The sequence below is a fragment of the Glandiceps talaboti genome, chromosome 12, assembly GCF_964340395.1.
Source record: "Glandiceps talaboti chromosome 12, keGlaTala1.1, whole genome shotgun sequence".
NCBI classification, from domain to species: domain Eukaryota; kingdom Metazoa; phylum Hemichordata; class Enteropneusta; family Spengelidae; genus Glandiceps; species Glandiceps talaboti.
In genome coordinates, this window is record NC_135560.1 from 10702842 (window position 1) to 10715145 (window position 12304).

Here is a 12304-nt window from a genome sequence, read left to right on the forward strand (position 1 = left end):
GTACTTACGATGGTTTGTAGTAAAAAAAAAGACGATCCAGTACAGAAGAACTGTAAACTGTCGATATACTTCAGAAATATGTATTCAAGATTTTCGATGTAGTTGTCACTTTTAGTCTCTGGGAGAAATCAGTCCTGTTTTGTTCCAAAACAATCAAGTGCACAATGATTGTAGATATATGTAGCATGTAAGATTGCTAATAAGGCGACCACTAGTACTGTCACAGTCAATGGAAAGACCCGAGTTGTAATGAAGGTATTAAAAGGTGTTCGAGTTTAAAACACTAGAAGAACATGTAAATATGGTGATTATATATCGCACGTGAGGAAGATAAAAGTTTGACGTCGACTTTTAATTAGTATCAGATACAAGATTAAAGACAACGTCACCGTTACAACATTGGCGTTACGTCTTCGATAGATATCCACGAGTCACCGACAGTTCATGCTTTTGTCGCGTGATACCCTAAGATCGCGTGAAGACGACGTGTATCTGATCAATTTATTGAGATTGTTGGGAGGGAGGTGGTACGGTATTGGAAGGTATGATCTGATCTGCAGGTAAATGACTTAAACACACAAGTTTCAGTTATGTTATGTTTTGCGTTTGTTGTGAAAACTGCAGTCAGTCCAACCACACTGACGAATCAATTTGGAGAGTCGGACTTCAGAATGTAGAAAACGACTGGGTTTGATATTTGGAGAATAGAATGTGGAAAAGTCCTTTACTGATGTTATTGCCTTTATTAAAGACGCATGTGCAGCAGTTATTGAACATTTCTGTATCAAAAATACATGGGACGAGCAGAACATATAAAGATAATGTTGAGAGATGTAATTTGAGATATTTCGTATGAATGATTTATCTTCTCACCATCGATTTCTATGCCGGCTTTGTCTCCCTACCTACAGATCGCGATGTATTATGTCATTTCATTCAAGTTAACCATTATACATTGGATATGAATTCCGACCTGTCATCAATAAAGCTTGAATGTCTACATTGCATGTCAAATACGATTTCTTTATGTGTGAGACATAATTAGGTACAGTGACTATAGAATACAAACATCGATAGTAACTCATTGATCCATTGTTTTAATGTGTCTGCCTTTGTTTTGATTTGTGACTGTCCCTTCATTTTTTTTAAAACTGTATTTATTGTATGCACTTTAATGAATATTGTGACCTCGTTTTTGAATATTTTTTTCATTTATGATATTTATCTTTCGACTGTCACTCAAAAATTGTCCACGTTGGGATAATACAGTTATATTGTCTTGTCTTGTATTGTATTGTATTTATTGTATTGCATAGTATATTGTATCGATTGATTTCTTTGTCAGGAATATCTATAGAGAGGAAGTGTTATAACATATGACATAATTAGTATCAAACTGTCACAACAACATATATACTGACCATGGGTGTGAAAATTACCAGTACTATACGGAAGTAGTGTCAACGAACTTTCATGATAATGTGTCATACTTTTTTGGTGTACTGTATAAGAACAAAAGTAGCTAGAAGAACATGGCAATTTGAATGACCTATATGCATACGACACCATGAAGAAGAGAGATTAATAAAAGAAACATCATGCGTATGTCAGCAGACACTGTGTGTATTGATACTCAGGGTCATATCTTCCGTACTACTTGACCAATCACACACACAGTTCATGGAACTATTGTCAGGATCATGAGGGCTATCAAACGAGTCTGAGGAGACCGTGAAGATGCAAGAAGATCTAGACGACAACACTTCTCGCAATCTGCATTACGATAATCAATAACTGATAGCGTACTTCTAGGGGTACAGCTAGCTGTAATCCGTGTAATTGCTGAATAAATACGTATACTAAATACGTTACCGTTTTGTACTTAATTACGTTACAAATTTTGGTGTATATATATATACACCATATAATATATATATATATATATATATATATATATATATATATATATATATATATATATATATATATATATATATATACACACACACACACGCACACACACACACACATACACACATACATACATACATACATACATACATACATACATACATACATACATACATACATACATACATACTCACTCACTCTGGATTCTTCAAATTACCCAAAGATTAATATTGATTTTACCGTGCAGTACCAGAACCATTAAAAGTAAATGCTAGCATAATACAACACTCAATACAGAACAAACATGCTTAGAAGAGATCTTTTGAAGTGTGCATCGCGATCGATATCACGGTTTATAGATAAACTTATATACAGTATTCAAGGTATATAAATATATAACTTTATCGTGCATTTGGAAACTGTGGGTTGAACCTCAGGGTAAACAACCACCATGGCTATGCTATCTAACGAGATCAAACAAAAATGAGAGAGAAAACGGAGATGCAGTGTCACGCCACAGTTACACAACTAGAATCAGTTTATAATCTATGACTGTGGCCTTGTCTTATATTTGAATGACCTTTGAGGTGTTCGTATGTGTGCCTACGGTAAGAGGCACGGACTCGGCAATTCAAAACGTTCTGCTCACAGCAGGTACAAATGAACTAATTCCCCGTGCCATATATATATACATTTCTATAATTTTGGGAGTGGAAGTAAGGCTGATGTCTCCAAGTTGTCATTTTAATTCGATATATAAACAAACAACTGTTGACAAAAGTTATTTTAAAATTATGACCAGTGAATGAAAATGTTGGATGGATAATATGATCATCCGTACCTGAGTATTTAAGTCACCTAATGAAAGTTTGAAAGGTATCAATGACTCAACAGTCGACTTTTACGCATGACCGTATAGCTTTCTGCAAAAATAGTAATTATATGAACATGAATTTCTATTACATGTACTACCTTTCGGGAAATGGTTTGTGAATTGAAATGAAGCCAACGTGAGAAACAAATGAAAAGAATCGAAGAAAGGTAAACGTAGAGATTACTTTACTGATACCCGTGAATAATGTACTGTCGGCCTACACGTATACCATATAAAACCTCCACCCACGGGTCTTTGCGTACACCAATATGCAGTAACAACATTTCGACATTATGAGTCATCACTCCAAATAGATTACACTCCCAGATTACAATGATAGCTGTGACTTCAAATCTGTATAAACCAACGCTGCTAAGACATAAGACACACATTTCTGTTACATCTGTATTTCTCTATTTCAGGTATTGTCTATCTATGGTTGGGGTGAAGATCAACTCGGCAAAAGAGGGAATATATAATCCGGTAATCTCCGACCGAACGTTAGAATCAAGGGATAATAAACAAGCCCCTTTGTTTCATTGCTGAATTTGTAACACAGACGTGTGTCCAACGCCTATGGTTAAAATGGAAGACGTGGAGTGACTGATAATATATATGTTGTTTTGTTCAGTCACGTGTAAAACAGTGTGCCTTTACAGTACATTTAGTAAAGTAATCTCTACATCTACATTCGATTCTTTTCATTTGTTTTTGACGTTGACTTAATTACTTCCATTTACAAACATCTGCCGAAAGGTATTGCATGTAATTATATATACATTCATGTTCATGTAATTATTGGGGAGAGCCTCCATGTTCTTTTGCGTGATTTTTTCACATGATTTTTACACAATAACAGATACTTTTTTGTGAAAAGTGTTAATTAAAGCCTGACATGTTAACGTTGATAGTTTTTATTTGTGTCTGACGGTTTTAAAACCGAGAACATCAACAACTTGCTATGACAGGGAGTGCAAATTCTCCCCACAAGTGGCAAGTACATGGGATTCTTTCGTTTTATTCCCAGCCACAAGGCAGCGGTGTACAATGTTCCTCCCAACAGAAGCCACTGAATCATTCAGTTACAGAACATTCTTTTCGAGAACTTGAACATATTGTAACATTAATACAACTGATTTTGATAATAGTTAGTTTTATTCGTAATTTCAGATACAGGTTTCCATGATATAACCTCTGTAGTGAAGTACTGTTATTTTGTTACTGTTGGAGTCATGGCACACGACTGGTGATAAGATAAGCTGTCAGTGCACACCTAGACCTGTCATCATATTCATATCCATACACTACAATACAAGTAACCCTCAGCTGTTGATGTTTTTACATGTACATGTACATTTCAGTTCAGTGTTATTATTACGAAATCAAAAGTGCTTAAGTTCTACCACAGATAAGTAATTGTGGTTCTACAGAATCCTCAGATCTCACCTGGCTGTTACATGTAGTGTGGTATCTCTCTATCTAAATTCAAGAAAGATGAATGAGATTTATCACGATCCTGCAATTCTATACTAATCAACTGCTTTTTGATAAGTACTGATACATTCATTGCACAAAGACATTAAAATGGCAATACTGATGCAAAACATTTAATCAACTATTTCTAAAGGGTAATTAGATGTGATAACCACATAAGGGACCAACGCACAATGTCGCACAGGCTCAATAAACATACATCGTTCATTTAGGACAAACCCCCTCTCCCCTCCCCCTAAATGGACATTCACGAGTGTGATATCACATGTTTATATAAATAAAGCATTGACACTGTGTAAGTGATGTTTGTGTGTCATCTTTATGGTGTCTATTTCAGCATGAAACCTTGTGATCTGGCTCACTGATCTTGATAGCTTGGGCAAGCTGCTTCAAAAAGAGCTGTATATAAAAACCATGATAAATATATTAGTATATTATCAATGTTGATGCATGTCTTTGATGGCATTTGTGACTTGTATCACTTTCTGGCATGTTAGCACTCCTGATGTATGCATAATAGTGATATTTCCTTTGCATTTTAGTGTCCATATGCCTTTAAATTATATCATTTTATTTATTTATTTATGTATTATTTCTAAATACCAGGTTTGAGTGCTGGTTAACATCCCACCATACACATAAAATGTGCAAAACATTTAGTGTAAATTTGAATAGAATCAACATATGTAAATATTACGTATAAGGCATTTCCATGACAACTTCTAATTTTGATTCATCATGTGACCTGATTGCATGATTTAAATATACCTAATTATGTATTCGACCAACCAAGCTTTATACAGGAATGCAATTTGAGACTAGCTCTGAATGGTCTGTGGATTTTTGCTTGCAGGATGAGTTTTATTGTACACCTGAGTTTGAAGATAAGAAGAAATGATCAAGTGTAGAGTTTCTTCTCGGCATGTTACTGGTTTCTTTCCTTCTCTTCTTTGATAAAGGGTGCTGGCTAGATGCAAGAGATCTGGAGGGGCAAATATAAATGATATTTTACAAACTTTAATTTCATATTGAATGTTACATAGGAAATCAAATATGTGTATATGGAGATTGACTTGACAAAGTTTGCTTTAGTACAGTGTAATTCTCACTGAAGATATGTCAAGTTGGTGAACTGATAACCAAGGTGTTAGGCATCCTCTCAGTAAGTGCTTTTGAGTTCATATCATATTTCTGCAGAAAAATACATCATAAAAAGCACATTTCAAATAAATTTGCTGTATCTACCCAGTATGTTCAAACAAATTATTAGTTTGATCATGATTTACAGTTACCTATAATTTGCATCATAAATCTCATTTTTTTTAAATATTTTTTTTAATAGAGATTTTCAAAGTTCTTGTAATTGTAGTGTAAAGTGTCAACAAATTCTTCATAATACCTGACAAATGCTTAAAACTGTTATAGAACTTCCGATGCAGAATAGTGTATGTGATGTACTTATCATCACAGAAGTGAGGGATTCTTACCGTTTGCGAGTGGGACTGCTGCCTGGTGCCTTCCTGTCAGGACAGCCGTCTGATAAGTCAATATACACACAAATGGCATACTAATACAAGGACTAAGGTCACTGACAACATGTACAACAAAATCAGCAAAATCTTCATGTCTATACTTATCACCAGGTTGTAAACAAAGATTTTCCTAACATTTAAAGCTGACCTTTCTCTGAAATTCACAATTCACTTGCATATGTGTTATTTCTCAATTTGGAGTTTAAAAATTACATTCAATGAAAGCTTAACATAAATACTGTCTGTGTTATCTCAATTTGGAGTTAAAAGTTACATTCAGTGAATAAGTACCATCCATTCGAGTACCGGTTTCACAAATATTTGCACCGCCCAAACTTTGAACATACACATGCACAATAAATAGGCTAAGAATATTGGGAAAATATGCTATAAAATCAAGTACTCCATGCAGAATCTTTCAACTTTACAAAAACAATCAGTGTGTAATTGCCCATTTCTTTAGCTGAAGCATTGTGTATTCAATATCAAGTATTTGACATTGCTGTATAACATGAAAAACTCAAGACAAAGATGTAAGATACATTTTTTATCAGTATCACTACAAAACTTACCACCGTTTTCTAGGATATCCTGGATGGCTGGTGCATTGAGACACATGTCAACATGGGAGTTAAAGCTAGTCAAATCTCCGTCACACTGTTGGTGGCTACATATTGGGCATGTAAATACACAGGTTTCATTTCCTCTGAGTGAACTCAAATCAGCAGGTGGTAACTCACTTGTTCTTGCTTGCACTTCAATCTCTCTTGTACTACAAGTACCAGGACTTATGTGTTGTTGTTGAGTCAGTCTATTTATTCCAGACATACTCACTTTAGAGCAGTTCTCCTTCGTTTTCTCTGAAGTACATGTTACTAACAATGGTTGATTTCTTTCATTTGATTTGTCACATGGTATATGCGTTGTCGTTGTCCTATCCTTGCAAGTATTTTTTGCCAGGAAATTGTCTAAAAAACTTCCTTTCTTAAACGGTTCACCATCCTTGCATTTTTTAGCATCCTTTTCCTCTATGTGTACATTTTTAGATGATGATATTCCATACTGACTGGCCTCTACAATTTCACATTCAGGTTTTCCAAAGATAAACTCACTTTGAGTGCTTAACAGTTCTTGTGTTGGAAGACAATTTTGCAAACAGCTACTAGGATTTTTGGAGTTACTGCAAGTCTGCATATTGTTGTCATTTACTATCGCAACGATTGGCTGCTTGATAAGTACTGGACTCGTATCTTTGTTTTCACAAACTCTACCATAAGTTGTTGTTTCTGTTGATTTGGTTGATGTGTTTGGTTTCTGGAAGAAACTGATGATTGATCCCTGTTTCTCTGTGTTCAAGCTTTGAGTAACAAAACTGGACATTCTGACTCCTGTCAAGTAAACATGATATTTAATTAGACTTTTTTCCCGAAGCTTTTCTTATGTCAGACTGAAACAATATCAACAATGTAGGAGAGAGAGAGAGAGAGAGAGAGAGAGAGAGAGAGAGAGAGAGAGAGAGAGAGAGAGAGAGAGAGAGAGAGAGAGAGAGAGAGAGTGTGTGTGTGTGCATGCATGCATCATACATACATACATACATACATACATACATACATACATACATACATACATACACACACACATACACATACATACATACATACATACATACATACATACATACATACATACATACATACATACATACATACACAGTATATGTACCTGTGTTAGTGTATGTACACATGTGTATGTAGGTGTTTGGTGATTCATTTTTTAAAATAAAAAATACTGTTCATTAAACATGCATGGTTACATACACCTAAAACTGATATTCTACAGCATTTTAAAATGTCATTTTCTTCTTTGTATGTATGTATTACTAACACACAATATAACAAAACATGAATTGTCTGTATATACAAATCACATTCAATAGAAGATTTAGTTATGACAAGAAACTACTACTACATACCCATTAGTCTAAGTCTCAATGATTCAGGCTGCATGGCCTGGATTTCTGTTTTCAGCAAGTCCTGGGCTGCACTATTGATATCTTCTGCTCTGTTTGTTGTATATGGCAGTGTGACAGCTCTAGTCTTCACTTCAAATGTCACTAACTTTATCTTCAAAGTTATAGTTCTTCCCTGATAAACAAGAGATATTCAGAGTCATCACTTTCACATTGTCAAATCCAACATATTAGAACTAGTTAACCTATGTTAACAGTAAAAATGTGTGGTTATCAGTATATGCTTTTCACCAAATGTTTCAACGAACATTCAATATCTTCACTCCACATGCATTAATATAGGCGCTTGAGAGAATAAGTCAACCTCCTTGTTCTATTTTGACCCTCTAGCATGAGGTAATCTGCTATTGCAGGTACTGAGAAATACATTCTACAACTTCTCTGTGTACCAATCTGATGCATATTCCTGACTGCAAACCTCATATCATTTAGACATTTTCAAAATGTTACAATCTCTTCCCCATCAGACCCACCTTCAGTTTCTCAGACTGCAAGTCTTCAGCCAGTGCTTCACTTAATTCAAAGCATTTCTCATATAACTCAGTACGGTCACTGATTTCACGAAATGTTCTTTCTGTGCTCATACTTTTCCTCTCGCCATCCCTATGGTAGTACAAAAGAGACAATAATATCTGTTTGTATAAAGATAAAGAGGTTAAGACTGCTACAAAGACACACCCACTACATAAAGAATATGAATATCTTCCAAGTAGCTGTTACCTCAGGTTTAAGTTCAGTTTCGTGCCAAGCTCAATTCAACTCATTACATAAAAGATTGTCTAGATCTCATGGAGAGCTAAATATAATAATAAAAATTGTAGCCGTCATGAGTTGTAAAAGTCATTTTAATTAAAAACCGTTTACAGCATACCTTTCTATCCTATTTGAACCCATACCAAGAGATATTCTGAGAAAATGATTTGAGGATATTTTTGAAAACAGTAAATAAGTAACAGCTCTGTTCTTATATAAATCTGTACAAGTGTTGATATCTAAGGCATTCAGTAACTTCTCTGTCACTTTACCAACTCCACTTACCTAGAAAAATAAACAATGCACAGAGAGCATGCAGAAGAAATATTAATAGATACATAATGTAAAACATGCATCACTTTGGTAACCAACAAGAACTCTAACTTCTAGTTTATTTCATGTACAAAAGTGTAACAGCTATTTAGTACCATAATACTGAGCTTTCATCAGATATGGCTGCTGGCCATCTTTAGAAAGACTATTCAGTTTCTACACATGGCCACTAGGTGGCAGTGTTGTCATCCATTATAGAGGTTTGGTGGTTACAGCTGACCACTAGCTGGTGATACGATCAGCTGATTGTTCTTGCTTTGAAGTTCAACAGCCTTATCTCTGTTGATTGATCTTACTGACAAATGTTTACGGCCACATTAATCTTCCCTAGAAAGTCAAAGGCTGCATTGATGAATATGTTTCTTGAAATATCAGAGGTGTTTTGACCACAATGCAGATATAACTGTTACAATTAGCTGATGACAATACCATTGACATTATTCATCTAACAGCTATTATGTCATGTCAACTTGCAGCTATCAGCCCAATGTTTGAATCCCCTGTTCTTGCACTAGTGATATCCCATCAGTAGAGCCATAAGTATTAAATTGCATTATTTGTTTCATTCATGACCAACACTTCCAGTAGCTTTGCCAGACATCCATTTCTCTCACGTACATTTCATTCCACCTCTGACATGAGCCTTTAAAGTGCATACAGTAATATGTAACATCAATAGACAATATTAAAAGTCTTACTTTTCTTATTGGAAGATCTTTAATAAATTCGGTAACTGCTTCAAGTGTTGGCTCTATCCTGTATTGTCCATTGGGTTTATTTCTATCTGAACAAATCTTTGATAACATGGTGTTACTGGCAATACCTGCAGAGAGAAAGAGAGAGAGAATACAATTGATAGTGGAAAAACAAAGGGTTTTGCTGGAATTTGAATCATAGCCATTGTCTATACTTGAATAGTTGCTCTCCTCTTGCAGCCGTATTATCTTATAGAAATAATTCAGAGGAAAGAAACAGCTAATATTATATCAGAAATTCTAGATTTTACAGCCAGTTTCTCTATTTTTTTTTTTAAAAGTTGAACTAATAATATTTGCCAAAACGTGAAATTGATTTTCATGAAAATCATTCACTATTAAGCATTTTTGCAAACAGTAAATTTCGAAGGTCAAATCAATAGGAACCTTAAATGGTGCAGACTGTAGATTGTAAGGTGCTAATTCCTGAATCTGCTAGTTTACATTTCAAGCAAAACTACAACCTGTTATGTATGATAACACTATTAGTAACTGTTAAGTATATATTACTTAACACATAAAGCAGAAGAAATTGAGAATTGGGACATGTTTTTAGGCTAACAATAACTAAAGTAATGTTATACATCACCTGCACTGGCTGTCAGTTGTGTTTTTTGTTCAATTCGAAAGCGTAGTTCTCTGACAGCTTCTTCAGCACTAGTTCCAAATACTTCACAGTTCTGTGAGTAGTAGTCTTCCACTCTTTGATGATGGTCTTCAGTATCTCCATCATCACTCACTGTCATGTCATTCTGATCAATGACATGTTTGCCAGGTTCTTTTCTACTTTGCTGAAACAACCTTTGCTTCAGTTGTCTCCCAGGTGAGATGTCCTCCGCAGCATCATTGCTGCTGTCACTTCTAGCTTTCTTCTTTGTCTCAGAACAATTTCCTAATCTTTTGTCCTTAATCCGGTATGGGAACATTCTCTTTTCTTCTGGGAAGTCTCTGCGTTTTTCCAGATGTTCTGTCAAATCTAAGTAAGCTTCATCCAGACTCATAGGAACAAAGTTTGGATCATATTCACTAAAGATTTCTCGTACTTCCTTGCTCACAGCTCTATATTTGTCAAAGCTGGGTGGAACAATGATCAAATCAGGACACAGTTTCTTACCAATAAAGCCTGGCATGGCAGCTCTCACACCAAATCTCCTAGCTTTGTAGTTGGACGTGGACTGCAAAAAAAAAAGTGACAACAATTCTAAGAGTGAAATTTCAATGCCAATTTACAAGTACACTGTAACATATATCATGTCACTGAACCCTCAACAACATGAATGGGATTGACTGATGTGTGAGGGCGCTCAACGCGTACTCCTTACTATCTTACAGACTAATTTACAGGCAATACAATTGGAGGTGATATCCAATTTACAGGCATTACAGTTGGAAGTGAATTGACACACGTATCTTACAGTTTACTTGTGGCACTGCTATCTAATTTACATAGAGGTACTGTTTGTAGTTCTACCACAAAGCGTTACAAGCATTGCCTACGTGTTGAATATTTTCGCACATTTTACTCACCAGCATACCTGTACCCCCAACTGCCATTGGTTTATCTTTCAAGGAGGGATTATCTCTCATTTCTACAGCAGCGTAAAACATATCCATGTCAATATGTACTATAGTACGACTAAAGTCTCTCTGATTCTTGAGTTCTTCCACCATTTTGTCCACCTGTAAGACAGCGACACATTCACTGCATTATGGATTACTGTCTTTTACACAGTTAGTTTCAAACCTAAGGCATGTACAATGAAATAACAGCAAAGACCAACCATACACTTTCCAAATCATAGTTAATGTGTATACTTGATGTTGAATGTTGCATCAGTAATAGAGGAGTATCGGTACGTATTTCTGTCTTCTTATGCTGTGTTTACACTCAAATAAAAAAGGTTGACTCATAAGTCAAAAGTGATTGTACTGAGAGGTCGTTGGGCAGAACTTTATTGTAGTTCAACAGCACATGAACACATGATTCTGCAAAAGTGTGAATTGCACAATAGAGAATTTTGTTCACAACAATAAAGGACAAAACTAATCATTCTATATGACTGTTAACCTGCATCTTCATCTTCACCTTACCTCAATTAATGCTTTTCTTATCTGTTGCTCAGTTATCTTTGCCAGTTGTTCTTTCATTTGTTCTACTCTTTTATTGACTTGTTTGTCCTTTTTCTGTTCATTTTCATAAAACTTGGATCCTTTAGAGGCTTCATATATGACTTTGTTGATTTTCTCCTTATCAATTCCTTCCATTCCAGCTTTGTGAGTATTCAGTGCCATTCTGGATAACATACCGTTATCATTCTTATCAGAGTCTGGTGGTCCAGCTGTTGCTATAAAGAGGACAGAAGTTTACATTTAAAGTTATTTAACTAAAAGTCAGCTCTGACGTACTATCCACTAAAAAATTTCCTTCGGTGAAAAAAAAAATAAGTGTGTGTTTCCAATAACATGGCCTCAGAGAAAGGGGTATTTGTTTTTATCTTCCTTTTTATAAATTCTCATGTGTAAGTTTGGCTCCACTGCACACCATCAAAAGACAAAACTTAACCATGAAGATCTCTCCTAAACGGAACTCTAACCTATGCCTAGCACAACTTGAGACACCATT

The 12304-nt window shown here is 35.2% G+C and overlaps 1 protein-coding gene across 1 annotated transcript; it reads right to left on the reverse strand.

Moving 5' to 3' along the window:
• Window positions 1-5125: 5125 nt before the first annotated feature.
• Window positions 5126-12003, reverse strand: LOC144442907 (DNA polymerase kappa-like). Its single transcript, XM_078132282.1, has 10 exons — window positions 11773-12003; window positions 11209-11361; window positions 10271-10856; window positions 9625-9749; window positions 8712-8878; window positions 8314-8443; window positions 7784-7955; window positions 6384-7199; window positions 5767-5815; window positions 5126-5261 (listed from the first exon to the last, which is right to left on the reverse strand). The coding sequence occupies exons 1-10, from the start codon at window positions 11983-11985 to the stop codon at window positions 5141-5143; spliced, it is 2532 nt and encodes an 843-aa protein (XP_077988408.1). The 5' UTR covers window positions 11986-12003; the 3' UTR covers window positions 5126-5140.
• Window positions 12004-12304: the final 301 nt, after the last annotated feature.

What these genes read in the sequence shown, in the direction of transcription:
- LOC144442907 (XM_078132282.1), bottom strand. Translation starts at nt 11,985, where the DNA reads ATGTTATCCAGAATGGCACTGAATACTCACAAAGCTGGAATGGAAGGA. An exon ending in AAGATCTTCCAATAAGAAAA is followed by an intron (nt 8,879 to 9,624) that starts GTAAGACTTTTA and finishes TTATTTTTCTAG; the next exon opens with GTAAGTGGAGTTGGTAAAGT. An exon ending in AGCAGTCCCACTCGCAAACG is followed by an intron (nt 5,262 to 5,766) that starts GTAAGAATCCCT and finishes TTGCCCCTCCAG; the next exon opens with ATCTCTTGCATCTAGCCAGC.